Consider the following 25,516-nt stretch of genomic DNA (forward strand, 5'->3'; position numbering starts at 1 on the left):
CCCCCAACTGAGTGTACGAAACAAGGAACATTTATTATCTCGCAGTTTCTGAGCCAAGAGTCCAGGACTGGCTAGGTTGCATGCTTCTGCAGCCCCCTCCTCAGATGCTGGCAGAGAGAAGGTACCCCCAGGCCAGATCAGCAGGTTCCTTTCATGGGTTCCAGATGGTTCTGTGGCGGGGATGGAGCCAACCACTGGTGGGTGGGCTCACCCACGTGCCCAGAGCATCTCGGAATGTCAGCCGCGACGACCTCGAAGGCCTGTCAGAAGCTGCTCCGGGGATGCCGCCTTGTGAACTGGGGACCCCGAGCTCCGGAGCGGGGAAGGTGGGGGGACGGGAGAGAAACTGAGTCCCTCACCTGAAGCCATTGCTGACCCCGCCAGCCTTGGAGGTCATTTGTGCTTGTCCGGTGGTGACTCCAGTTGGTCCCAGGGCCTCCTGCCCCGACCATGGGCTGGAGCTGGCTGTGTGATCTTGACCTGGGGAAGGGCCTGGGGGCAGGGCTCAGTTGCTGCCGCTGCTGTCCTCGCTGTCGGAATACACACCCAGCTGGCTCAGGGAGGAGGCGCCAGACGTCTGGGGCGCAGGGCCAGCCACCTGCCCGTTCTTCATTGCATCTGGAGGAGAGGCGAGAGCTAGCCCACCGTGCCTCCTCGTCCCGGCAGCCCACCTCGGGACAGTTCCAGGCGGACTGGGCCATTCCTGCTTGTTTGCAGCCTTTGTGGAAAGTGCCTGGCAGACCCATCACGGTTTAAACTGCACACCCCTTGACCCAGCAGCTCCGCTTCTAAAAGCTGATCTAGGTGGGCAGAGGTGCCCATGCCGGGGGTGCAACACAGAAAACGGAAACACTCCAAGTCCCAAGTGACAAAGAGGGACAGACCCTGGCTCCACCACCCACACTGGCTGTGTGGCTTTGGGCAAACAGCTTCACCTCTCTGGGCCTCAGTCTCCTCATCTGATAAATGGGGTAATAACTGTTCTGATAACAATGGCTTGTGTATTCGCAAGGCTCGCTGGGTGCCAGGATCTACTGCAGGCGCCCGACATGGAGCAGCTCATGGAATCAGCCCCCAAACCCTACGAGGCCCTACGAGGTTGGTCCTGTTGTCATGAGCAGCTTCCAGGACAGGAAGCTGAGGACCGGGGTTGAGGGCCCTCGACCAAGGCCACAGAACGAGCGCGTGGAGGCAGAGGGATCTTCACCCAGGATGCCTGCCCTGGAAGCCTGCTCTTTCCACCTCATCGGGCCGACCTCACCCTAATTCTCCATCTCCCAAGGGTCCGAGGAGCCACACACACAAAGCATCGGCGACACAACCACTGAGGTGCAGACAATTTGTCCTACACGCCTCTATCTGACTTGGATTTTAAAAGCAAGCACTTGCTCCTTTTGTAATTACAAGAAAAAAAGGGAACTGCAGCCCTTCTCCCCTTACCCCTGGTTGGGGGCACACCTCACCCCGCACCGGAACAGCACCGGGGGTGCTGTTGCCACCTGGTGGCCACCCTTGGCACTGCATGAAGCTAAGGGACTGCAGGAACCTACCTGGGGCGGGCAGGACTCCTCCTCGCTGGATGCTGCGGCCCAGGTCTGTTTTCTTCACCACAACCAGGCCAGACAGCTGGGGACTGCTGCCAAAGGTGCCCACACTGCGCTCCCAGCTCTCCGCCTTCCTCTTGGTTTTTGGGGCCTGCAGTTTGTGGCGGGGGTAGCGGGGGGCAGGCATGACTGGGGGGGTCTGTCCCAGATCCTGCTCCTTCTCTGGCAGCCCGGTTCCTAGTCCCCAGCTGAGCCAGGATCTTTACCATTCCCACTCCCCCTGCTGTGCTGACCAATTCTCTCCTGCTCAAAACTCCTCTGTGGCCCCCCCACACCCTGCGCTTACACTTCCTAAATCACATTGTGACCGCTCACCTCCACGCCTTTACCCATGCCATTCCCTCCACCTGGAATGCCCCTTTTGCTTCTAGTTCACTTGGTGAACTCCTACTCATCCTCCAATACCCATCTCAAGTACCTGCTCCCCTGGGAAGCCTTTCCTCACATTTCAAGCTCAAGTGCGTGCTGCATGTCTGTGCCCGCAGTGGCCTCCACTGCCTTATTAACTGCAACCAAGCTGCGGGGTCCTGCCTTGTTCACTGCTGGGTCTGTAGTAGGTGCTCAATCAACATGTTTGAGGGAATGACAGAAGATGGGGGCACCCACTTTGGGGACCAGTTAGCGGGAGGCAGAGAGGGGCTCAGCCCCGCCTCCAGCTCTTCAGTCGCACCAGAAGAGACCCCTTTTATCTGTCTGATGTTTAAATAGAGGAACTGGAAACCACTAGATGCAGAAGGCCCTGTCGGAGCTGGGAGCTGAGGGTGCAGGGGGAGCATGATGGCAGGGGGCTGCCCGCACAGAGCTCACCATCTGGGGAGGAAGAGGGTGGATGAGCAAGTAGATGCTCAGGACACCATCGTCTTTTTCTTTTTTTGGCTGCACGGCATGAGGGATCTTAGTTCCCCGACCAGGGATCAAACCTGTGCCCCCTGCATTGGGAATAGGAAGTCTTAACCACTGGACTGCCAGGGAAGTCCCCAGACACCACTGTCTTGATCAGTGATGTGAAAGAAAGAAGTTGGGGTGGTGTGACAGCGTCGGGGGGACAGCTACTGCTGATCGGGGTCCAGCAGAGCCGAGGTCAGAACGCAGTGCTGAGGTCAGCAAGCAGAGATGGGAGGCAGGACTGAGCCTGGCCCATCCGAGGGGGCTGGCACAGTTGGGGCGGGGAGTGGGGGCAGGAGGAGGACACAGCGGCCTCACTGCATCCCCCATGTGTGGTAACCGAGACAGAGGCCGTCCGCTGGGGGCACAGGGAGAGACCGGCAGTCCTAGCCGAAGCTTGCTCATCTGGCACCACTGAACTGACTGGTGGAGCTAGCTGCTATCCTTCACCTTTCATCAAACGCCATTCCACGTCCCCATTAAACTAAACCCAGGGAACAGAGGGGTCAAAGAGAGATGTTTCCGTAAAAGTTATGGTGAAGTTTGTGTAAAGCAAAATACAAGAAGAAGTCCACCATCAAATTAGCTACGAGCAAGGTAACTGTAAGAGACTGGCAGGTGGGCTTCCCTGGTGGCGCAGTGGTTAAGAATCCGCCTGCCAATGCAGGGGACATGGGTTCGAGCCCTGGTCCAGGAAGATCCCACATGCCGCAGAACAGCTAAGCCCGTGCGCCACAACTACTGAGCCTGTGCTCTAGAGTCCGTGAGCCACAACTACTGAGCCCGTGCACTGCAACTACGGAGGCTGCGAACCACAACTACTGAGCCTGCGTGCTGCAACTACTGAAGCCCACACGCCTAGAGCCCGTGCTCTGCAACAAGAGAAGCCACCGCAATGAGAAGCCTGGGCACCACGACAAAGAGTAGCCCCCGCTCGCTGCTACTAGAGAAAGCGAGCGCAGCAGCAGCGGAGACCCAACGCAGCCAAAACTAACTAACTAACTAACTAAATTTATTAAAAAAAAAAGACTGGAGGGAAATCATACAAGGCCAGACTGCTTTGAAAGTACCTTCAATCTCTTGTTCCACTTGAAAGAAAAAAAGAAGAGGAAACTTTAGACCATGAATTCTGAGGCTGGTTTATGCAAGAGAGACAGCGTGAGAACTCTGATCAGGGATACAGCCTCAAGGAAAACACCTTGGTTCTATGTCAAAAGGTTAATGGGTGAGAGTACGTGACCCCCAAACCCGCTCTCTTCAGACACTTACAGAATTCTCAGCTGGAACGTGGTTGCCTCAGTGAAAGACTACATTTCCCAGCCTCCTTTGCAGCAGGATGTGGTCAGGTGGTTCAGTTCTGACCAATGGGGTGTGAGCAGACGGATGTACTCAATCAAGGGTATAGTTACCCTCAATGTCCTCCTCCCTTGTCCCCACCTCTTTCCACTGGCTGGGATGCAGACGTGGCACTGAGCTGCCTTGCAATGAGGGCATCATCCTTGGGACGGCAGGACAATGAGGACCCGGACAACAGGGTCCACCTTCTCTGTTCTGCACAGCCCCGCACAATTGTTATTCGAGAGAAAAGTAACTTCCATGTAGTTGAAGTGGCTGTCACTTGGGTCCTGTCCAGTGGCTGGACTTGTATTTAACTAATACAGACCAGGAACATGTTTTGAATTAAAATAATAAGTTTCTGGGGGTGTCTGTGCTATTTATGATTTCCCACTTTAACTCCCTCCTTCAATTAACAAACCAGAGTGGCCTTGACCACCTTGGATAAGACATCTGTGGCGGAAAAGGCTCGCTCCCTCCCCAAACCCTCTTCTTTCTTTCTGCCAGCAAGGGCAGCTAGAGGAGGCAGCTCCCAGCCTCCCTTGCAAAGGCAGGATGCGGCCATGTGACTATGCCCGGCCACTGGGACTTGAGGGGAATGGAGGTGGGCTGCATCTGAACCTGGGCCTCCAGGTGCTGGCTGGTGGTCCTCCACACATGCTCTGCCTTCCTGCAGCTGGAACCCCAGGGTGCTCTGAGCCAGCTGTGACCGCAGAGTTGGCATCCATGTTCTAGGATGGGGCAGAACTAGGAGATGGGAGGAGTCTGGATCCCTGAGTGACTGCATGGAGCAGGGCTGCCTGGGAGTCCAGCCCAGGACTGTGAAGTGACTGAGGAATAAACGTCTGCCTGATGTCTCTAAGTGTGGGGAGTCTCCTTGTTTCTGCAGCTGAAGCAGGGGTGGAAAACTACAGTCCCGGAGGCCTGTCACCTGTTTTTGTAAATAAAGTTTTATCGGCACCCGGCCACGCCCACTTATTCATGTACTATCTACATAGCAAGTTTAGTGCTATGTTTAGTGCTATGATGTGGAGTTGACCACTTACGACCCAGACTGGCCTTTCAAGACAAAGTTAAGCCAACCTCTGGCTTACTCTGTCCCTGCTTCACCTGAGAGCATGTGGAGATGCAGGCAGGCCACACTCACCTCGTCCAGGATGGCGGTGGGGTTGGGCAGGAGGGCCTGCTGGGGCTGGGTGGGGGCAGCATCCTCCTCTGAATCGGAGTCTTCCAGGAGTCTTCGTTTCCTAGATTCTTCCACTAAGGCCCTGCGGGAAGGAACGTGGGACTTGGGAACATGCTCTGTTGTGGGACAATGGCCAGGACCCCCACACACACACACTGAGGTGCACTGCCTGGCTGCCCTGTCCTGATCTCACTGAGTGGGGGATGGGGATGCACAAATAACTTTAAAATAGAATTCTTTGTCCAGGGGCTTCCCTGGTGGCGCAGCAGTTGGGAGTCCGCCTGCCAATGAAGGGGACGCGGGTTCGAGCCCTGGTCCAGGAAGATCCCACATGCTACGGAGCAACTAAGCCCGTGCGTCACAACTACTGAGCCTGCACTCTAGAGCTCACGAGACACAACTGCTGAGCCCATGTGCTGCAACTACTGAAGCCTGTGTGCCTAGAGCCCATGCTCCACAAGAGAAGCCACTGCAATGAGAAGCCCAGGCACTGCAACGAAGAGTAGCCGCTGCTTGCCGCAACTAGAGAAAGCCCGCACGCGGCAATGAAGACCCGACCCAACACAGCCAAAAATAAATAAATAAGTTAAAAAAAAAAAAAAGTTCTTTGTCCACGGAGCCCAGTGGGGTGGTTAAGTGCCTGGAAGCCAGAACCATTCTGGGTTTGAACCCCAGCTGGGGGGCCTCAGTCACGGCTGTGCTGGGAGCTCCTTGAACCTCAGTTCTCTTGACCACCATAACGACAGAGCCAAACTCAGAACAGTGCCTGGCACTGAGAAGGGGCTCGCTAAACGCAGACTCCTCTCACTGTTATTTACGCCAACCCAACAGCAGCTAGTATGTGCCTGACCGTGTTCCAGGCCATGGATGCAGAGGTCAGAGCAAGTCCCTGTTCAGACTTTAGATGAGGGGAGATAGATAATAAATCAGGAAAGGGGCAAATCAGCAAGAAGGTTCCAGAGAGCGGGAGGTGCCGGGCAGAAGCATGAACACAGCAGGCCTGAGGCCAGATCCTCAGAAAGGTTGGCTCACCAGGCCAGCCCTTGGGGGGGCATCTGGATCTGGACTTGGGGGCTCCTGCCACCCTCACTGATGGGGGGCTCCCTGTCGCGACACTGTGCAGACATGGGGTCTGCACGGGCATCTGCTCTCCTCCTGGGTTTGGGGTCTTGGCCGTGCCGGACCAAGGTGCCTGCGTGACCGGCCCCCAGTGAGAACCCCGGGCTGGGTCTCGTGGGCCTCCCCCGGGAGCGCCCCTCCCTCTGCCGTCATGTCTCACCTGGGGGGATTAAGCCTGTCCTGTGGGACTCCACCGGGAGAGGCCTCTGAAAGTCTGCGCCCGGTCCTCCAACTCTGCCCCACCTGCCTTTTCCTTCTGCTGATTTTTCGCCGTAACTTTTCACTGTAATTAACTCATCAAACCTGGGGGTGATCCTGGGGGCCCCGACAGAGACGCCATGAGACACAAAGCGAGATGGGGAGGGAGATGCGGGGAAGGCCTCCCTGAGACGGTGACGCACGAGGGAGCTGTGGAAAGGTCTGGAAGGGGGGATTCCAGGCAGAGGGAAGGACCCTGTAGAGGCTGTGGGGGGGCGGGCGCCCCGGGACTCACGCCGCCTCCCGCTCGTCCTCCGCCTGCTCATGCTTCCGCTGCTCCTCCTCCGACAGGCGGTGCTGCCGCAGCATGGCCTCGAAGTCCACGTGTGCCTGCCGCTGGTTCAGGTCCTTGAGCTCCTGCAGGTTCTCCAGAACCTCCATCTCCAGCTTGGAGTCCTTGGTTCTGTTCTCCAGCACCTGGCAGGTGTGCAGACACAGGGCTGAGGGAGCTGGGATTCCACCCCTCCACGTGGCCTGCCTGGCCTCTGGGGTCACCATGGGCAAGGGGAGACCCCCCCACCCTGGGGCTCGATCCACAGCACCCGGTCCCACAGCTGTACCCATTTCACGGCTCGGAACACTGAGGCTCGGGGAGGGGAAGTGACTGCCCAAGACCATGCGGCTGGTCAACGGTGGAGCCAGGTGGCCTGGACTTCCAGCCTGGCTCCGTCACTAAGCAAAAGTAATAAAGATTTTTAAAAAAGACGATCTGAGCAACTGCTGTGTGCCAGGCTCCAGGCTAAGATGTTTCCAGACATAATCTCGTTTAATCTTCACAATAACCCCCACTTTACAGACAAAGGAACTGAGGCTCAGAGAGGTGAGGTCGGCCCCGCCAGGTCTCAGAGAGGTGGCTTTGGAGCCGGGCGGGGCTGGGAATGAATCCTGCCTTGGCTGCTTCCTGGCTATGTGACCCTGTTGAACTAACCCTCCGGGAAATGGCAGTTGTGGTGGTTTGAAAATACGTCCACAAATTCTTTCACGCTCCTCCCTTCCAGAGGTGTAGCCTAACTCCCCTCCCTGTGAGGGTGGGCTGTTGTAGTAACTCGCTTCTGATGAACACAACAGGACCAATGACGGTGTGTCCCTTCCAAGACAGGTCATAAAAGGCCCGGGGCTCCTCCTTGTTCTCTCTGGGACTCTCGCTGGGGGAGGGGGAGAAGCCCCCATGTTGTGAGGAGGCTCACGCAGTGCTGTGGAGAGGCCCATGTGGACAGGACATGAAGCCTCCAGGGAATGGCCACGTGAGGGGGCCCCCCTGGAAGTGGCTCCTCCAGCCCCAGCTGAGCCATCAGATGAGGCAGCCCCGGCAGACAGCTTGACTGTGACCTTGGGAGGGACCCACAGAACCATCTAGCAAAGCTGCTCCTGGATTCCTGACCCTCAGAAACTGTGGGATAATAAATGCTGGAAGTTGCAAAGTTTTGAGTCGACTTGTTACACAAGGACAGCTAACCAGTACCAGGGTAATAACCCCGTGCTGGCCAGTGTAGCAGTAACTAGAGCAGCACGTGGACAGCACTGAGGGAGCTCCAGGAATACAGCAAACTGCCTCTAAGGCCTAGTTCCCTCCCTGCTGCTCCGCACGGCCGCTGAAAACATCGGATCAGATCTGACATGGCTTGACCAGAAAACACAGCTGGCAGAGGCATGATGGTCCAGGAAGAGATGGGAATTATGGGGGTGGGAGGAGACAGAGGAGAACATGGACTTCCTACTATTTATGAGAAAGATGAAAAAAAAATGTCCAGTTAAAGCTGAAAATAACTTCTTTAAGGGATAACAAAAGGAGTATCAATATTTATGAATTACTATGTGCCAAGCTGTGTTCTAAGAGTTTTATGTGTATGAACTCATTTAACCCTCACCACAAGTGTACGACGGGGGCACAATTCTCATCTCATTTTACAGATGAGGACGCTGAGACACAGAGAGGCCAAGTGCCTTGGCCAAGGTCACACAGCCTGGATATGGTCAAGAGAACGTTTCCTTCTCTATTTCTAGTCTTAATCCAAACTAGCCTAATGGGAACCTCCTTAGAAAACCGCGGGGCAGCTGGCTGGAGGAAGCACCTGGCGTTCCGAAGTCCAACTTCCTGACTCCCTGTTAGTTTTCTCTTGCTGTGCCACAATTTGCCACCAGCCCAGTGGCTTAAAACAACACGAATTCATTGTCTCCTGGTTTCTGTGGGTTGGGAGTCTGGGCCGACACAGCTGGGTTCCCTGGCAGTCTTGCTAGGCTGAGATCAAGGGTCCAGGGCCCTCTTCTGAGCTCACTCAGGCTGCTGGAGAATTCAGTTCCTTGTGGTTGTGGCACTGAGGTCCCTGCCTTCTTACTGGCTGTTGACTAGGGGCTGTTCTCAGCTCCTAGGGGCTGCCTGCTGTTCCCTGCCACGTGGCCACTTCCACAGTGTCAGTCCTTCATGTCTCTGACGTCCTCTGTCTCTGACTCTAGACCCGTATTAAGGGGACCATCCGGATAATCTCCCTCTTACAAGGGCGACTGTGCTGTAGTTTAACCTAACATAACTTAGTCATAGGAATAGGATCCTTGTACGCACAGTCTTGGGACTGGATGAGGTGTGACCAGGAGTCAGGGCTCTGGGAACATCTTAGAGTTCTGCTGACCACACTCCCCACCCCATCACCCTGCCTGGAGGCCTGAGGCAGGAAGGGGCACCGATTCCGCCAGCACCGAAGCACAGGCACACGTGCGCGCGCGCGCGCGCGCACACACACACACACACACACACACACGCATGCACCTGCGCACACGCACCTTCATGGGGTTGTTCAGCTCCTCGTCCTCCCGTTCCTTCTGCACCCTCTTCTCCTCCTCCTCCAGGAGCTTCTCAGCCTGGAAGTTCCGCGTGGCTCCATGCTCCATGGTGTAGTCTGTGTTTTCGGGGTCTGTCTGGGAGGGAGGGTGGGCAGACATCAGCTCCTAAATCTCTGAGCATCAAGAGCTTCTGCTGAACAGCAGCCAGCAGCCTGGGACACCTTCTCTCCGTGTTTCACTCCTCTTAATACCAATTCTTTCTTTTTCTTGCCTTATGGCTTTGGCGAGTACAGTTCTTTCTTTCTAGTGCTCCTGTCCCCTTTTGCAGAATCGCTGAACTCCCGAGCATAGACCTGCAGACCCTTCTCCACCTGCCCACTCCCTCCCTCCTGCCCTTCACCTTCCACATGTTTGCAAATAAAAGTCTCTGGACCTCTGCACATCTTTTCTGGTGTGTGTGTGTCTGTGTGTGCGCGCGTGTGTGCACGCACTTGACCTTCTTCCCTTAATTACGAATTACACATCACGTATGTATAGAGCATGCTCCTATTTGCATTTATAAAACGGAGAAGCAAAAATATAACATGGTATCCTGGATGAGACCCTGGAACAGAAAGGTGACATTAGTAGAAAGATTGAAATCCATATCATGTCTGGAATTTGGCTAACAGTAATGATCCAGTGTTGGTTTCTTATTGTGGCAGACGCACTGTGGAAATGGAAGACGTTAACAGGAGGGGAAGCTGGTGAGAGGCAGATGGGAACTCTCCGTGCTATCTTTGCAACTTCTCTGTAAATCTAAAAGTATTCCAAAATAAGAAGTTTACTATTTAAAAAGAAACAGCAAGAAAGAGAGTGATCCCTGTGTGTGCATGTGTAGGCAGAGCACATTTTTTGAAAGCCACACAAGAAACTGTTATAACCGTCTCTATGCATGGGGGCTGGCTGGGCAGAGGGGAGCAGTAAACAAATTTTCCAGTGTTAATCCTGCACTACTGTGGGAGTTCTGTTTTTACCATATGCTCACATACACACACACACACATATGTATATATATACACATACACACATATATGCTATCCTAGTTATTTGAAATTCTTCACTATAAAGGCCGATTTATAACATTTTGCCATAGTTTTTCTAGTCTTTAAAAAAATTCATATGTATTCATTAATATCTAAATATGCACATACTTCATAATTCAGGTAAAAAGAGACATTTTCTGGAGACAACCCATATGCCCATCAGCTGGCAAATGGATAAAGAAAATGTGGCCCATCCACACAGTGGAATATTACTCAGCCCTGAAAAGGAGTAAAGCACTGATACATGCTACAACACTGATGGACTTTGAAAACATGATGCTCAGTGAGAGATGCCAGACACAAAAGGCTACAGAGTGATTCCACTGATAAAGAAATGTCCGTAATAGGCAATCCACAGACACAGGAAGTGGATTCGTGGTTGACAGGGGCTGGGGAGAGGGATGGGGAGTGACTGCTGACAGAGTTGGGGCTTAATTTTGGGGTGAAGAGAACATCCTGGAATTAGAGAAGACAGCTTGGTACGTTAGGAGTATAAACCACTGAATTATACAATTTAAAAGGGAGAACTGCATGGCATATAAATCATATCTGAGAAAGCTGTTGTTAAAAAAGTAATTAAAGGGCTTCCCTGGTGGTGCAGTGGTTGAGAGTCCGCCTGCCGATGCAGGGGACACGGGTTCGTGCCCCGGTCCGGGAAGATCCCACGTGCCACGGAGCGGCTGGGCCCATGAGCCATGGCCGCTGAGCCTGCGCGTCCGGAGCCTGTGCTCCGCAGCGGGAGGCCATAACAGTGAGAGGCCCGTGTACCGCAAAAAAAAAAAAAAAAAAAGTAATTAAAATATATCATTTTTTAATGTACTTTTTATTTTGACCAAATCTTGTTTTTTAACCAAAGGAAAAAAGTCCCTAGCAAAAAAAATGCTCAAACAGTACAAGAGTATGTGAAGAGAAAACTATAAGTTCTCTTCATCCTTTCCTCAAATCTTTAATACCACCCTTAGAGTAACAAAGTAAAAACGTGACTGCTACTGGCTGTGCAATATTCCACTGTACAGTAGTTTGTCCCTTGAATCCCATCACCGTACATCTAGGTTGCTTCTGATTTTTTGCCTTTATAAACAACACTGCCGTGAACTTCTCCCCAAACCTTTGCTGTTTTCTGCAGAGAAGGTGAAATGGGATTTCCCTGGAGGGAGAGGACAGGAGCACTGACCCCCAGGGGAGGAAGGACCAGCCTGGCTGGCCGCCTACCTTGAAGGTGATCTCTGCCAGGCAGCGCGTGCACTTGATGTAGAAGCGGAAGATGGGCAGGCCCAGGTAGGACTCGTTCTGCACTGTCTCTTTGCGGGCGTTGAACTTCTTGCCCTTGTAGATATATTCTCCACATGTCTTACACCTGTGGGGCAGGACAGGGACTCAAGCCATCTCGGTACCCTGGTTCTTACTGGTAGGACGCTTTAGCATTCTGGCAGATGGCTGCTTGCATACCTCCAGGGACGGGGAGCTCCCCACCCCGCAAGAAGACTGCCCCACTGTGTGTACTGATTCCCTTAGACGGCATACTCTTCTCACTAATACCTGCCTGGGTCTCGGCTGAAGTGTTGCCTTCTTGGGAAGCACCCAGACTACCCAGGCTAGGTGAGACTCGCCTATCACCCATTCCTGGAAGCAAGCCTGGAGTTCATGGGGCATCCTGACCTCCAAAGTGCGGATTCCACCAGGAGGGATGCCACAAGGAGCAAGGCAGAGCTCGCGGCCCCTGCCCTCCCGCGGCCCCTCCTGCTCAGATCCTGTGCTCCCTGGCCTCCTGGCTGTTCCTACAAACACCCCAGCTCAGTCCCACCTCCGGGCCTTCACCCTTGCAATTCCCATAGCCCGTGACACCTTCCATTCCTCAGATCCCAGTTCTGCTGGCATTTCTTCCAACGTTTGCCTGACCACCCAGCGAAGCACCCTCCCTCCCTGGCCACCGTCCAGTCCCTCTCCCTCTCTCGTGACCATCATTGTGTCCTACATGCGCCTTTCGTGAATATGCCTGAGCCCTTGTGTATTATCTCTACTCCCCACCAGATGGCTCCAGGGGGGCAAGTCTTATTTATTTATTTAATTTTTTAAATTTTTGGCTGCTTTGGGTCTTCGTTGCTGCGCGCGGGCTTTCTCTAGCTGCGGCGAGTGGGGCCTACTCTTCATTGAGGTGCTCGGGCTTCTCATTGCGGTGGCTTCTCTTGCTGCGGAGCATGGGCTCTAGGCACGTGGGCTTCAGTAGTTGTGGCACACGGGCTCAGTAGCTGTGGCGCATGGGCTTAGTTGCTCTGTGGCATGTGGGATCTTCCCGGACCAGGGCTCGAACCTCTGTCCCCTGCATTGGTAGGTGGATTCTTAACCACTGTGCCACCAGGGAAGTCCCGGGGGTGGGGGTGGGGCAAGTCTTGATGCCCACAGTGTCCCTGGCACCCAGCCAAGGCCCTGGTGCACAGCAGGTGCCCAGTGAGTGAGTGCTGAGGGAAAACGAATGAAGGAAGGGGAGAGAGAAAGGAATACGTAAACACGGGCTGAATTTCACTAACAAAGGTGGCTTTGATTACCACTTCGTTTCAGATGTGCTAAGATGTAAAAAATTGTGGTGAGGTACAGTAATTCCGAGGCGGTATGAAGGACGAGGCCTGGGGACTGTGATGCGGAGGGAAGGATGGAGGGGGTTGGGAGGGGGATCCGGAGGGCCTCTCTGAGGGGGTGAGATCTAAGCCAAGTCTTGAAGAGTGAAAAAGAGCCAGCCAGGGCTTCCCTGGTGGCGCAGTGGTTAAGAATCTGCCTGCCAATGCGGGGACATGGGCTCGAGCCCTGGCCCAGGAAGATCCCACATGACATGGAGCAACTAAGCCCATGCGCCACAACTACTGAGCCTGCGCTCTAGAGCCTGCGAGCCACAACTACTGAAGCCCGCACACCTTGAGCCCGTGCTCAGCAACAAGAGAAGCCCTCACAATGAGAAGCCCACGCACCACAATGAAGACCCAGCTCAGCCAAAAAAGAAAAAAAAAGAGCCAGCCATGTGACAGCAGAAAGAAAAGTGTCCCAGGCAGAGGCAACAGCTTGTGCAAAGGCCCTGGGGCGGGAACGGACGGGACTGCTGGAGGAAGTGAATGTACATACAGGACCCTGTCTCGTGTGCTCACTCTTACTACCAGTGACTGAGACCTCGACACAGGTACCAGCTGGGAGCTCTGAGACATCAGGGAGATTGGTCCTGAACGGCAGGAGGGTGAGGTCTGGCACGGTCACTCGCTCACTGGGTCCACGTCTGAGCCAGGACCGAGGACCTGGTCTGCGCACCGGGGGCGGGACGCTCTCTGTGGGTGGTCTGCGCACCTGGGCGGGGCGTTCTCTGCGCGGCCAGCGCAGGGCCCGCGGGGCCGCTCACCTCATGTTGAAGGGGGCCATCAGCCGCACCACGTACTGCCGGTCTTTGGGCAGCTTGAGCTTGGGGATCTTTGACGGGTCGAAGTCGGGCGGGTAGTATTTCTGTGGGGAGGAAGGAAGGGTCAGGGGAGCTGCTTTCAGACGCAGGGGCAGGCTGGGGGCAGAGGGAAGGGGCTCTGGGGAGCTGTGTCTGGGACCCCAAGACCACTCCCACGTTTGAGGATTTCGTGAGAGGACTCCTAGGACTTGCATACACTTGTCCTCATGGCTACTATTCATTACAGCAAAGGGATACAGAGAAAAACGAGCCAAGGGAAAAGGCATGGGGGGAGGGGCCCAGGGAGACCGGACACAAGCTTCCAGAGACTTCTCCTGATGGAGTCAATTCTCCCAGTGATATATTGTGACAACGTGTGTGAAATGTCCCCCAGGGAAGCTCAGGAAGACCCAGCACCCAGGGTTTTCACTGGGGGCTGGTGTGTAGGCACCTCTGCCCGGCACGCATGACGATTCCAGACTCTAGACTCCCGGAGGGGAGCAGGTGCTCAGCATAAACCACACTGTTTGTACTAACAGTTTAACCCCAGGGAGCCATTCTTTTCAGAGAACATTGGGAACCATCCCAAAATTCAGGTTCCCGGATACCAGCCAAAGTCCAGCATTGCAAGCCAGGCTTTCTAAGGCAGCAGCCTCAAGCCTGTTGCATCAACTCTTTCTGCACAGGAGCCTGAGATGGGAGATGTGGGGAAGGAGAGTTTGGATTATGAAATAGAACTACATACGATAATCAGAAAATAAAGCACTTTGCATTTTGAGCACTTACTAGGCTCCACGTAGTAAACAGAGAGCTTTATGTCCCCTGCCTCATGGAATTCTTGCAAAGACTCTATGAGACAGAGAATGGTGTACCCATTTCACAGAAGAGGAAACTGAGTTCTGGTGGTTTCAGCTACTCAGGGTCACACAGTGTGAGCAGCAGATCCAGGATTCAGACCCAGGGACACAGCTCTGGGGAAACTGTGGTACAGTGATTAGGAGTATCAGTTACAGAGCTGGCGGGGAGGGGTGTCTGGGTTTGATTCCTCTATTCTCTGGCTATTACATAACCTCTCTGGGCCTCAGTTTCCTCATCTGAAGAAGGGATAACCTGTCCCCCTGAGAAGACCTGATGAACAAGGCACTTAGAGCTGTGCCTGGCACACAGAAGTATCTACCAGCAAGTTATGTAAATAGCTGGGCTGCCAGTTGGATCCTCGGGATGGAAGGACTTTCATGGACTCGAAGTCCGACACAACTGCACTGGGTCTGGCTGGGGCTGAATTCCTAATATAGGTTTTTAAGAGATTAGAGCACTGAGTCACTGTAAGGGACATCATCCTGGGCTCCAAGCCACCAGTCTGGAGGTCTCCTCTCTACTCCGTCCAGACATCTTAGGCTTACACACTCCCAGGCTTGGGAGCTCACCCCCTTCCTGGGAGCACACACCCTGCTGAAGCGCGGGGAACAGGGACTCAGAATTCCGGAGCGCTCTTCTCCAGAAGCTGAATCCTGCCTTCCAGAGACCAGCTCCACACCCCAAGAGTCCCAGTTTTCCCCAACAGAACTGGGAGAAGTTGAGGCAATTGGAAGGGTCCCTGCCAGCGGAGCAGAAGAGCTTAGCAAAGCCTAATCCCTCCGAGGAACACGATTGGCTAGAACCCCAAGCGGGGAGAGACTTAACAGAGCCACGCCTCCTGGAGGTGAGAATGTAAAGTGAGAATACCAATATCCTAAGGAAGCTCCGCCCCCAACGGGAGTGACTGGATAATTCCTTTCAGAAAATCCTATCAGAAGTGAGTGGGTAAATAGCCTAAGCTCCGCCCCCACAGGTGACTGGGTACACCCCAGCCTCGAGGGGAAGGCTTAGTGAAGGCCCACCCCCCGCAGAAGGTGATTTGGAGGGTTCTAGAGAGCCCCGCCCTGCAGAAGGCCGTTGGGGAAGAAAGCAAAGGCCCTAATAGGAGAGTATAAGTAGCCCTCCTCGGCCCGAGCTCCGAGATGTCCCGCCCCAGGTCGAAAACCCTAGTTGCCCAATACTTACGTTTAAAACTTTTCGCTCCGACATCTTTACCTCCTGCTCTTCTCACGACCACGAGAATACTGATTAGGCTGAGTGCTTGTCGAACTTCCCCGACCATCTATCCTTGTATTTCCGCTTCCGTCACTTCCTTCAGCCGCTGTTATTGGCTGCTGCGTACACAGCTTGCCTTTTCATTGGTTCAGATCCCCGCCTGTCAACACTCGAGTCCGTCTGTATTCCCTCCCCAGTTGCAACCTCAGTAAGGGCGCAGCAAAAGGTTCCGGCGTCGGTGTGGATTTGAAGTTCCGAGGAGGAGGCGCTGCGCCCTCTAGAGGTGAGCAGCGACTGGTTAAAATTTCGTCGTCACGCGACGTGGCTGCTGGTAGCTACGTTCCCTGTGGTTTTATTCAGCAAACGTAGAACTCAGCGTTGAGCGCTTACCTTGTGTGTTGGGCTCCGGGAACCTACACATCGTTCCCGTGTCCCTAGCGCTCACCTGAGGACTGGGGCAGTTCTTACGATCCACACAGCTCCACAAGGAAGCACCCTGAACGCCCCCCCCACACCCAAGTTTATCTTGAGTCACAGTTAGAGACTCAAAGACCAGGCTCCAAACCTACCTCCCCCTACAAACATTCGCTCCCAGATGTCCCCCCCGTTGTTTGCCTCTGAGTTGTCCCTCTAAAGAGGTCGTTCCTTCCCTAGCCTCCTCCCTTCCTTTTACAAATGTTTGTTCTGTGTCAAAGACGTGCTCAGTCACTGGGGACACATCAGAGAATAAGACGTAAGATTTCTGCTCTCATGGAGATCACAGTCTGTCTGGTGGGACTGATGGCACAATAAACACACACAAAAACCCTTTCGGGTCCTGGTAAATGATCTGAACATAATAAAACAGGGAGACATATGGAAAGTGATGAGAAGGGGCTACTTGAGATGTATGAGTGTCCTATGGCTGCTGTAACAAATTACCACAAGCTCAATATTTTTAAACAACACATTTATTAGAGTTTTGGAGGTCAGAAGTCTAAAATGGGTGGCAGGTTCCTTCAGGAGGCTTCAGGAGAGAATCCATTTCCTTGTCTTTTCCAGCTTCTAGAGGCTGCCAGAGTTCCATGGCTCGCGGTCCTGGATCACTCTGACCTCTGCTACCACTGTCACATCACCTTCTCTGTCTCCCTCTGACCCTCCTGCTTCTCTTTTATAAGGTCACTTGTGATTACCTTGGGGCCACCTGGATAATACAATATAACTCTACTTCATTTTCATTAACTTTAAAAAATATATTTATTTATTTGGTTGTACCAGGTCTTAGTTGTGGCAGGCGGGCTCCTTAGTTGTGGCTTGCTGGCTCCTTACTTGTGGTATGCAAACTCTTAGTTGCAGCAGGCATGTGGGATCTAGTTCTCTGACCGGGGATCAAACCTGGACCCTCTGCATTGGGAGCATGGAGTCTTAACCACTGCACCACCAGGGAAGTCCCTATTTTCATTAACTTAATGAAAGATCCTCAATCTTTAAGGATCCTCAAGATTGTTAAATTAATCACATCTGCAAAGTCCCTTGTGCTGTGTAAGGTATCACATTCACAGGTTCTGGGGATTAGGACATGAATATCTTTGGGGGGGGGGGTCTTTATTCTGCTTGCCCTAGATGAGGTGGTCAGGGAAGGCTTCTTGGAGGAGGTGACCTTGGAATTGAGACCTGAGTGAAATGTACCGAGAAGCTCCTGGATTGAGAAAATCCTTCAGAGCCTGGCTGTGTTTTCCCCTCCTCAGAGCTTCCCAGACAAACTCATGTGCCATTGGTGTCCACCCACAGTGGGGCTCACATCTGGGCAGCTTTTGAGGTGAACCAAACTGAACTGAACTGAATGGATTCATCATTCCAACCCAGGTGGAACACCCACTACCCCTGCCCTGACTCCCCCAGCCCTGTCTCTTTCTCTGGTCCAGCCCTGACCCCGTGTGTGGCAGTGGGGATTCACTGTGTGTGTGTGTGTCCTGGTCTGTCCTCTCCTCACAGGGTCTCATGTCGATCTGTTAAAAGAAGGAAGAGTCCTCATTCTAGTGACAATGATCCTTTTCTAATTAAACAATTTAAAAAATCTCATATTCACAGTTCACAAAACATTGCACTGTGTCAAAGGAGGCAGGCAGTACATCCCCATTTCACAGACTGAGAAACTGAGGCTCAGAGAGGCAAAGTCACTTGTCCAAGGTTGCCCAGCAACTCGGCAGCAGTGACCCCAGGCCAGTCAGGTCCCATCCACCCTTAGGTGGATGTCAAGGGCACAGCCCCTCTTCGGGGGTGCAGGGAACCCCCACTACTTGCCCAGGGTCACGGAGGCAACGGCGGGGAGACTCCAGGCGCTTGATTCCCCATAGTCAGTGAGGTCCAGAGCAGCCACCTGGATGCAGTACTTGGCTTGGGGCCTCACAGCCTTGAGGGTGAAGGATGTGCCTTCAATTGGTCCCACCTGAAAGCAGAAGGAGGTCTGGGTCAGTGGAAACAAGGAAGCTATGTGATCAAGCCTTCCGTCCCCATGTTTGGGCTGCTGCTCCAAGACTCAGGCACCAATGTCAATCCTCATCGGCATGCCCTCTGCGGCCCCTGTACATCTTCGGACATCTTAAACATCTTGCTGAGCAGGGCGAGCCTGCCCCTCCCTGGCCAGCCAATTCTTGGTCGACCAGGAGCATGCCTTTCATATAAAAACCAATCCACCCGGAGTCCACACCCCCATCCATCCCCTCTCTGTACTGGTCACACACCAGCCCACATCCCCACCCTGTCCTAAATCACCCCAGGGCCAGATGCCAAGCAACTAGAGACCACCCTGCAGCCCAGAGCCCACTGGAATTATTCAAACTTGCTTACCCTAAGCTGTTCACCTGCCCCGCCTAGGCTTCCCCGAGGAAACCCCAATCCACCTCTGGCCTGGGCTCTCCCCTGGCTCCCACTTCAGCCTCCTGATGTCCCGAAGTTGCCCACGTGGCCCTGCGTGGCGTGATGTGTCCTCTTTTCTGGGGAAATGTAATAAATTCTTCTTTCGATGGCCTTGACCTTTCCATGTCCTCACTCAGGCACCTCCACAGATGAAAATCCCTGGGCACCCATGAGACACCCTCTCAGCTCTGCCTTTCTGGTTCTCCGCCCTGTCCCCTCTGTTCCCGCCACTCCACACTCTCCCTCCAACATCGGGGTCCCCCTCATCCTTGGCATGTCCCATGTCAGCCACCATCAGCAGCTTCCCAAGTTCAGGTCTGACTATGTCCCTCCTTCCTCTGCACAAGCTGTCCCATATGGCAGCCGGATGTGATGCTTTACGTTTTAAATTTAGATTAATTAATCATCGCACAATCGTGCGAATACACCAAAGTTACTGGCCTGTGCACTTGAAAACAGAGAGCTTCGTGGCATGTAAACTCTGTCTCGATTTTAAAATTGCAAGCATTTACAAAATTAAATTAATGAATACTACATCAGCTTTAAAAGCCCATTCCTCGACTCCTCACCAGGTTGCAACTGCTTGGCGGCCTCATGCGGCCCGAGGCTACCGTCTTGGACAGTGTGGATGTGGAACATTTCTACTGTTGCAGAAGGTTCTAAGGGACAGGACTGCAAAAGCCTAAACCCTGCAAAGACTCAGCTCCTCAGCCCAGCATCCAAGGCTGCCCAGGACACAACTGCCCTGCCCGTATGCTCACTGACTGATACCCTGCCTTTATTTTTTAAGAATGTAAAACAATATATTGGTGCTCTCAATTGAGGTGAAATTCACATGACGTAAAAATTAACCATTCCAAGGTGGATAATCTAGTGGCATTTAGTACATTCACAGTGTTGGGCAACCATCACCACTCTCTAGTTCCAGAACATTCCATCCCCCCAGAAAGAAGCCCCGTCCCCATGAGCCGTCACCCCCTCTCCCTCCCCCAGCCCCTGACAACCACTATTCCAATCTCTGTCTCTGTGAATTTGCCTGTTCTGGACATTTCCCATTAATAGAATCACACACAGTGTGTCCTCCTGTGTCTGGCTTCTCTCACTGAGCATCGTGTTCTCAAGGGTCCATCCACGTTGTAGCGAGTGTCAGGGCTTCTCTCCTTTTCATGGCTGAGTGATGTTCCCGTGTGTGGAGGGACCGCGTTGTGTTTATCCATCATCCGTTGATGGGCACTTGTGTTATTTGCACCTTTTGACCATTGTGAGTGGTGCTGCTGTGAACATTCGTGTACAAGTAATTGTTCGAGACCCTGTTTTCAATTCTTTTGGGTAGATGCCCAGGAGTGGAACTGCTGGGCTGCGTTCACGTTGCACACCAGCACCCCAAGCTGTGACCCACACCCCACTGTACCTTTGCACATGCTCTTCCGTCTACCCGGGAACTGCCCTCCCCGTCACCTCACCCTCCTCACCTGGCGGAAGCGGGCAGCTCCGTGGCGCTTGTAGCGGATCCGGTACTTGAGTGAGAAGATCTCTGGGAAGGGCCAGGACCGGGGGGGTTCCCATTGCACCCAGAGCCGCTGCCCAGGGAGGGGGCTCAGGCGCACACCTTCTGGAGGGTCCGGTTTGACTGACGGACAAGCAGGAGACAGGGTCAGCGGAGGGCACATTCACTCATTCATTCAACCAACCAACCAATAAATATTAATTGAGGGTCTGCTGAGTGTCCAGGGATGTTCTGGATACTAGGGACACAGTAGTCCTGTCACCTTGGAGCTCAATCCCCCGGGCAGAAGATAAGACACAAAGGCAGATCCGAAGGTCATAAAAAGGAGGGAAGAAAAGTCAGGAGTGCAAGGAGGGTAGTGGGTTGCAATGTTTTTGGAGACATAACTCACATCTCAGAGAATTCACCCTTTGAAAGTGTACAGTTCAGTGGTTTTAGTATATTCACAGTGTCATGCAACCATCACCACCATTTAATCCGGAACATTCCATCTCCCCAAAAGAAGCCCCATCCCCGTGAGCAGTCAGCCCCCCATTCCTCCCTCCCAAGCCCCTGACAACCAGGCACCCACTCTCTGTGTCTGTGGATTTGCCGGTTCTGGACATTTCCCATCAACGGAATCACACACTGTGTGTCCTTCTGTGTCTGTCTTCTCTCACTGAGCATTGTGTTCTCAGGGTCCATCCATGTGGTAGTGAGTGTCAGGGCTTCTCTCCTTTTTATGGTTGAATAATATTCCATTGTAGGGATGGACACGTTTTGTGTATCCATTCATCAGTTAATGAGTATTTGTGTCGTTTCTAATTTCTGCCTATTATGGATAATGCTGCTATGAACGTTCATGCGTAAGTTTTTTCTGCAAACGTGCTTTCCATTTTCTCTTAGATATATACCTAGAATTGGAATTGCTGGATTACATGGTAACATGTTTAGCTCTTTGAGGGACTGCCAGTCTGTTTTCTAATAACCACCAGCAATGTATGATGGTTTGCAATTTAAAAAAATGCTTAGGGAGGACTCACTGAGGAGATGACATCTGAGTTGAGAGCTAAAGGAGGTGAGGGAGTGAACAGTGTGGAGACCTGGGGGAAGAGCCTTGCGGGCAGGGGGAACAGCACGTGTGTTGGAAGAACAGCGAGGAGGCCCATGTGGCTGGAGCAGAGTGAGTGAGAGGGGGAGAGGGAGGAGGGGAGGGCAGGGAGGGGACAGAAACAGATGGTGGGAGCCCTGGAGGGCTGTAGGCAGGGCAACAATGGGACCTGACTCAGGTGCTCACAGGCGCCCTCTGGTGGCTTCTGTGGGGAGGACAGATTGTGGGAAGGAGGGCAAGAGCTCAAGGGGGGACCCGACTGGAGTGCTCACAGGCACCCTCTGGTGGCTGCTGCGGGGAGGACAGACTGCGGGCAAGAGGGCAGGAGCCCAAGATGGGACTTGACTTGAGTGCTCACAGGCGCCCTCTGGTGGCTGCTGTGAGGAGGACAGATGGGGGTGAGGGCAGGAATAGAGGACCAGAATGGAGGGGCTGCCACTGGTCCAGGTGGGCGGTGATGCAGGTTGCACCAAGTAGGGGCTCAGGAGAGGGGAGAAGTGGGCGGATTCTTGCTGAATTGTGAAGGTGGAGCCCACAGGATCCGTGAGAGATGGACAGGATCTCATCCTGACAGGTGGGAGGTGGGCGTGTGTGTGTGTGTGAGGAGCAGAAGGGGGACCCTCCACACCCCCACCGCTGCCCCTACTCACTGATGTGCTCTGGGACGAACGGCACGAAGCTGCTGCTGACGCCCCGGGGGTGGACAGCCGTGATGTTGAGCACATAGGGCACCATGGAGAACATCTGGATGTCAGGGATGATACAGCTGGTGGCCTCTGGTGTCTGCTGGAGGCAGGGCCAGCTCTCCCCATGGGCTGCCACGCCAAGCCTGGACACCGAGTGTGCTGTGAGGGTCCCAGCACTTCCTGCTGGCCCCCTGTGCCCTGGACCCCAAGTAGGGACAGCAGGTGAGGAGTCCTGCTCTTGTCTGTGTGATCCTAGGGACCCCTCACTCCAACATCACAGAGCCCGGGGGACCCAGGGTCAGGGGTAAAACCCCACAGGGAGATGCTAGGGTCCGGATTCTAACACTTTCTGGGGGGACTTCCCTGGCGGTCTGGTGGTTAAGAATCTGCCTTCCAATGCAGGGGACGTGGGTTCGATCCCTGGTCGGGGAACTAAGATCCCACATGCCGCGGGGCAACTAAGCCCATGCGCCACAACTCCTGAGCCCTCATGCTCTGGAGCCCATGTGCCACATCTAGAGAGAAGCCTGTGCACCACAGCGAAGAAGAACCTGCATGCCACAGAAAAGACCCAGCACAGCCAAGTAATAATAATAATACAGGTTTTTAAATAAATAAATAAAGCTTTCTGGAATGTCAACATTCCAGCCTTAGAATTCCAACATTCCCAGGTCTACGATTCATGGATTCCGGAATCCGAAATAATAAGATTCCAGTTCTCTCGAGTTCTGACACCCCAAGATTTCAGACTCTATAGGCTGGAGCTCAGCACCGTCCACAGAAACTTCCACAGCATCCAAAACGTTCTGCTTCTGCCCTGTGGATATGAAGTGCGGCTAGTGCAACTGAGTGGGACTTTTTGATTTATTTCATCTAATCTGAATGAAAAGTTTCCACCTATCAGAAAGCGTGGGAAAGCTCCTCAGAACAACTCAGGTGTGTGAATCTACTTTTCCAAACACAAATGTTATGAAATCTAATCAGAGATCAAGAATATCCGATTGGGGGACTTCCCTGGTGGCGCGGTGGTTAAGAATCCATCTGCCAATGCAGGCGACACGGGTTCGAGCCCTGGTCCGGGAAGATCCCACGTGCCGCGGAGCAACTAAGCCCGTGTGCCACAACTACTGAGGCTGCGTGCCACAACTACTGAAGACCATGCACCTAGAGCCCATGCTCCACAACAAGGGAAGCCATTGCAATGGGAAGCCCACTCACCACAATGAAGAGTAGCCCCCGCTCACCACCAGAGAAAGCCGGCGGGCAGCAACGGGAAGACCCAAAGCAGCCAAAATCAATAAATAAATTTGTTTTTAACAAAGAATTTCTGATTGAATGTTTAGCATCTGAATTGAAGTGTGACACGTGTAAAGCACACATGGAATTCCATGACTTAGTATAACAAGACCGAATGCAAAATTTCTCATTAATTTTTAAAGTACTGATTACATGTTGAACACTTTAGATAATCCTATTAAATGCTATGAAATCAATTTCTAGTACAAGTTTAAATATATGAATCGTATATAAGCATGTTAAAGTACATTGCATTCGATCATATTAAATGATAAACATTTGGAATATTTAGATACTATTTAAATAAAATATTAAAGCCAATGTCACCCATTTCTTTTTCTTTTTTAAATGTGGCTTCTAGAAAATTTTACCCTCCACATGTGGCTCGCAGTACGTATTTTAGGGAGTATATTTCTAAGGGTTGGTGGTGCTCTAGAATTCTGAGGGGTTCAGGCTCTCACTAAGTCCCCAGCTGCCCTGATCCTAGGGGGTCAGCCCAGCTGTAAAATCCCCAGGAAGCCCTCCGGGCTCTCTGACCTGTATGTGGCAATGAAGGACGTGGGCCTGGAGGAGTTTGGAGCGGGCGGCAGGGTCCAGGAGCAATCCACTGCGATCGGGTACCTAGAGGCCTGGCACTGCACCCTGGGCTGGGTGACAGCTGCTGGGGGGCCCGGAGAGAGAGGGAGAGCATGAGCTTCTGATTCACCCAGGACCATCAAAGTCCTACCGTGGCTTGGCCCCCACCTCACTGCCAGCCAGTGCTGGGCACACATTAGGAGCCTAATAGAGGTTTGTGGAATAAATGAGTGCATGAATGAAAGGCACCTACATCACCTCTCGCTCTCGCTCCAACCCACCAAAGCAGGAACTATTAGCCCATTTTCCAGATGGGGAAACTGAGGTTGAAGGACCCACAGAGGGGACCTAGGGTTGGTGGGGATTTCTGGGGGGAGGGAGATGCTTTACCGGACCCCCTCTTTGTGATGGTTTTGTTTTGAATCACATGAAATGAATGGATACAATTAAAATTTCTTTCTCTCTCACCCTCCCTTCCTCCAGGCTGTGGCTGCCACTTCCCGGTCCCTTTGGGGTAGCTCTTGCCCTCTCTGTGCCTCAGTTTCCCTCACCCATGCAATGGGATGGTAACCCCCTCCCATCAGTGGTCATACAGAAGGTGTGTGAGCTCCCACCCCACCCAGGATGTTCCACGGCAGACAAAGTCCAGTCCTCAGAGAGTGTCCCTCTGCCCTGGCTCCCCCTGCCCTCCCCGGGTCCCCACGTACCTTCTCTCCCGCAGCAAAGTGAGCAACCCACCCAGAAGGTGAGGGTGAGGACAAGTCTTGGGGCCATGGCTCAGGCGGGATCTGCTTTCAGAGGCTGGGGCAGGGAGCGCCCTCGGGCAGGCAAGGGACTCAGGTCCCACCCAGGGGAAAGCCCAGCCCCCAGTCGAGGCCCCCTACTTCCCCTTCCCCTTCTGACTCACTGCCTGGTTCATGGGGCTCCGGAGGAGGAGCCCCCAGTCCCTTCCCCGGCCACCCCCAGTCTCGGGTGCGGAAGGCCCCAAAGGTGGGGGCCAGAAGGAGGAGGCCACGAAAGGGAGAAGTGGTAACCCTGTGGCCTTTCCCAGAAGAGCCTTCCTTCCGGCTGCAGCGAGGAGGGGCACGCCAGGGAGGGCCATGATGACAGGGAGAAAGACAGAGAGAGGCCAGGGCGGGGAGGAACAGAGAGCAGCTGGCACCGACAGAAGATGCCCATCACTCATCAACCACAGAGATGGGGACCCCCACCCCCACCAGCCACATTCCACGCTCCAGGCCACAGAGAGGCAGAAACCCAGGCTCTGGGAAGGTAGGCCCGAACCGTGGACATTCTCCAAGGGCCTGGGACGCCCGGGGACAGGCAGAGCCACTGCTGGACGCTGAGGAAACCTGGGGAACAGGCTGGACACGGAGCTGGAAAGAGCCAGGAACCCCCAGGGGATTTCAGGGGGTTGGCCCAGAGGCAAAGAGGCTGTGGGAGGGTGTGGGACACTCCCACCAGGGCCGGGTTTAGGGTGAGGACAGTGACGTAAGTCGTGCAGCCTCAGATTCTGTCTTCATTTGACATTTGCGTATTTTGTTCATTATGAACTTTTGGGAACCCCTTCTGACTTTTAAAAATAGTGCAGTAACTGGGGAATTCCCTGGCAGTCCAGTGGTTACGACTTCGCGCATCCAAGGCAGGAGGCACGGTTCAACCCCTGGTCTGGGAACTAAGATGCTGCGTGGCGTGGCCAAAAAAAGAAAGAAAAAAGATATT

General features: G+C 53.5%; 2 protein-coding genes across 4 annotated transcripts; both read right to left on the minus strand.

The window, feature by feature from the left end:
* Positions 1–14: 14 nt before the first annotated feature.
* YJU2 (YJU2 splicing factor homolog) lies at positions 15–15,824 on the minus strand. Its single transcript, XM_033854656.2, has 8 exons — positions 15,712–15,824; positions 13,633–13,733; positions 11,463–11,607; positions 9,166–9,300; positions 6,623–6,804; positions 4,972–5,092; positions 1,551–1,695; positions 15–618 (listed from the first exon to the last, which is right to left on the minus strand). Exons 1-8 carry the CDS (start codon positions 15,733–15,735, stop codon positions 506–508), a joined length of 966 nt encoding a protein of 321 aa, XP_033710547.1. The 5' UTR covers positions 15,736–15,824; the 3' UTR covers positions 15–505.
* An 849-nt stretch (positions 15,825–16,673) lies between these two features.
* Positions 16,674–25,429, minus strand: EBI3 (Epstein-Barr virus induced 3). Of its 3 annotated transcripts, none has more exons than XM_073803442.1 (5): positions 23,756–24,331; positions 21,887–22,065; positions 20,112–20,269; positions 18,025–18,169; positions 16,674–17,729 (listed from the first exon to the last, which is right to left on the minus strand). In XM_073803442.1, the coding sequence occupies exons 1-5, from the start codon at positions 24,028–24,030 to the stop codon at positions 17,710–17,712; spliced, it is 777 nt and encodes a 258-aa protein (XP_073659543.1). In that variant the 5' UTR covers positions 24,031–24,331; the 3' UTR covers positions 16,674–17,709. The 3 variants fall into 3 exon arrangements, with proteins under 3 accessions (XP_073659543.1, XP_073659545.1, XP_073659544.1); XM_073803444.1 differs by lacking the exons at positions 16,674–17,729; positions 18,025–18,169 and adding exons at positions 19,633–19,913; positions 24,502–25,429 and having other exon boundaries at positions 23,756–23,876; XM_073803443.1 differs by lacking the exons at positions 16,674–17,729; positions 18,025–18,169 and adding exons at positions 19,633–19,913; positions 24,502–25,429 and having other exon boundaries at positions 23,756–23,879.
* Between the last annotated feature and the right edge of the window lie 87 nt (positions 25,430–25,516).

The sequence above is a fragment of the Tursiops truncatus genome, chromosome 3 (genome assembly GCF_011762595.2).
Source record: "Tursiops truncatus isolate mTurTru1 chromosome 3, mTurTru1.mat.Y, whole genome shotgun sequence".
Taxonomy (NCBI): Eukaryota; Metazoa; Chordata; class Mammalia; order Artiodactyla; family Delphinidae; genus Tursiops; species Tursiops truncatus.

Coding starts and splice junctions, on each gene's coding strand:
- EBI3 (XM_073803442.1), bottom strand. CDS start 24,030: ATGCACTCATTTATTCCACAAACCTCTATTAGGCTCCTAATGTGTGCC. Junction 20,270..21,886: donor GTTCGTCCCAGAGCACATCA/GTGAGTAGGGGC, acceptor CTTGTCCGTCAG/TCAAACCGGACCCTCCAGAA. Junction 18,170..20,111: donor GAGCTGCCCGCTTCCGCCAG/GTGAGGAGGGTG, acceptor TTCTGCTTTCAG/GTGGGACCAATTGAAGGCAC.
- YJU2 (XM_033854656.2), bottom strand. CDS start 15,735: ATGTCGGAGCGAAAAGTTTTAAAC. Junction 13,734..15,711: donor CGGAGCGAAAAGTTTTAAAC/GTAAGTATTGGG, acceptor TCCTCCCCACAG/AAATACTACCCGCCCGACTT. Junction 5,093..6,622: donor GAGGACGAGCGGGAGGCGGC/GTGAGTCCCGGG, acceptor TCCTTCCCGCAG/GGCCTTAGTGGAAGAATCTA.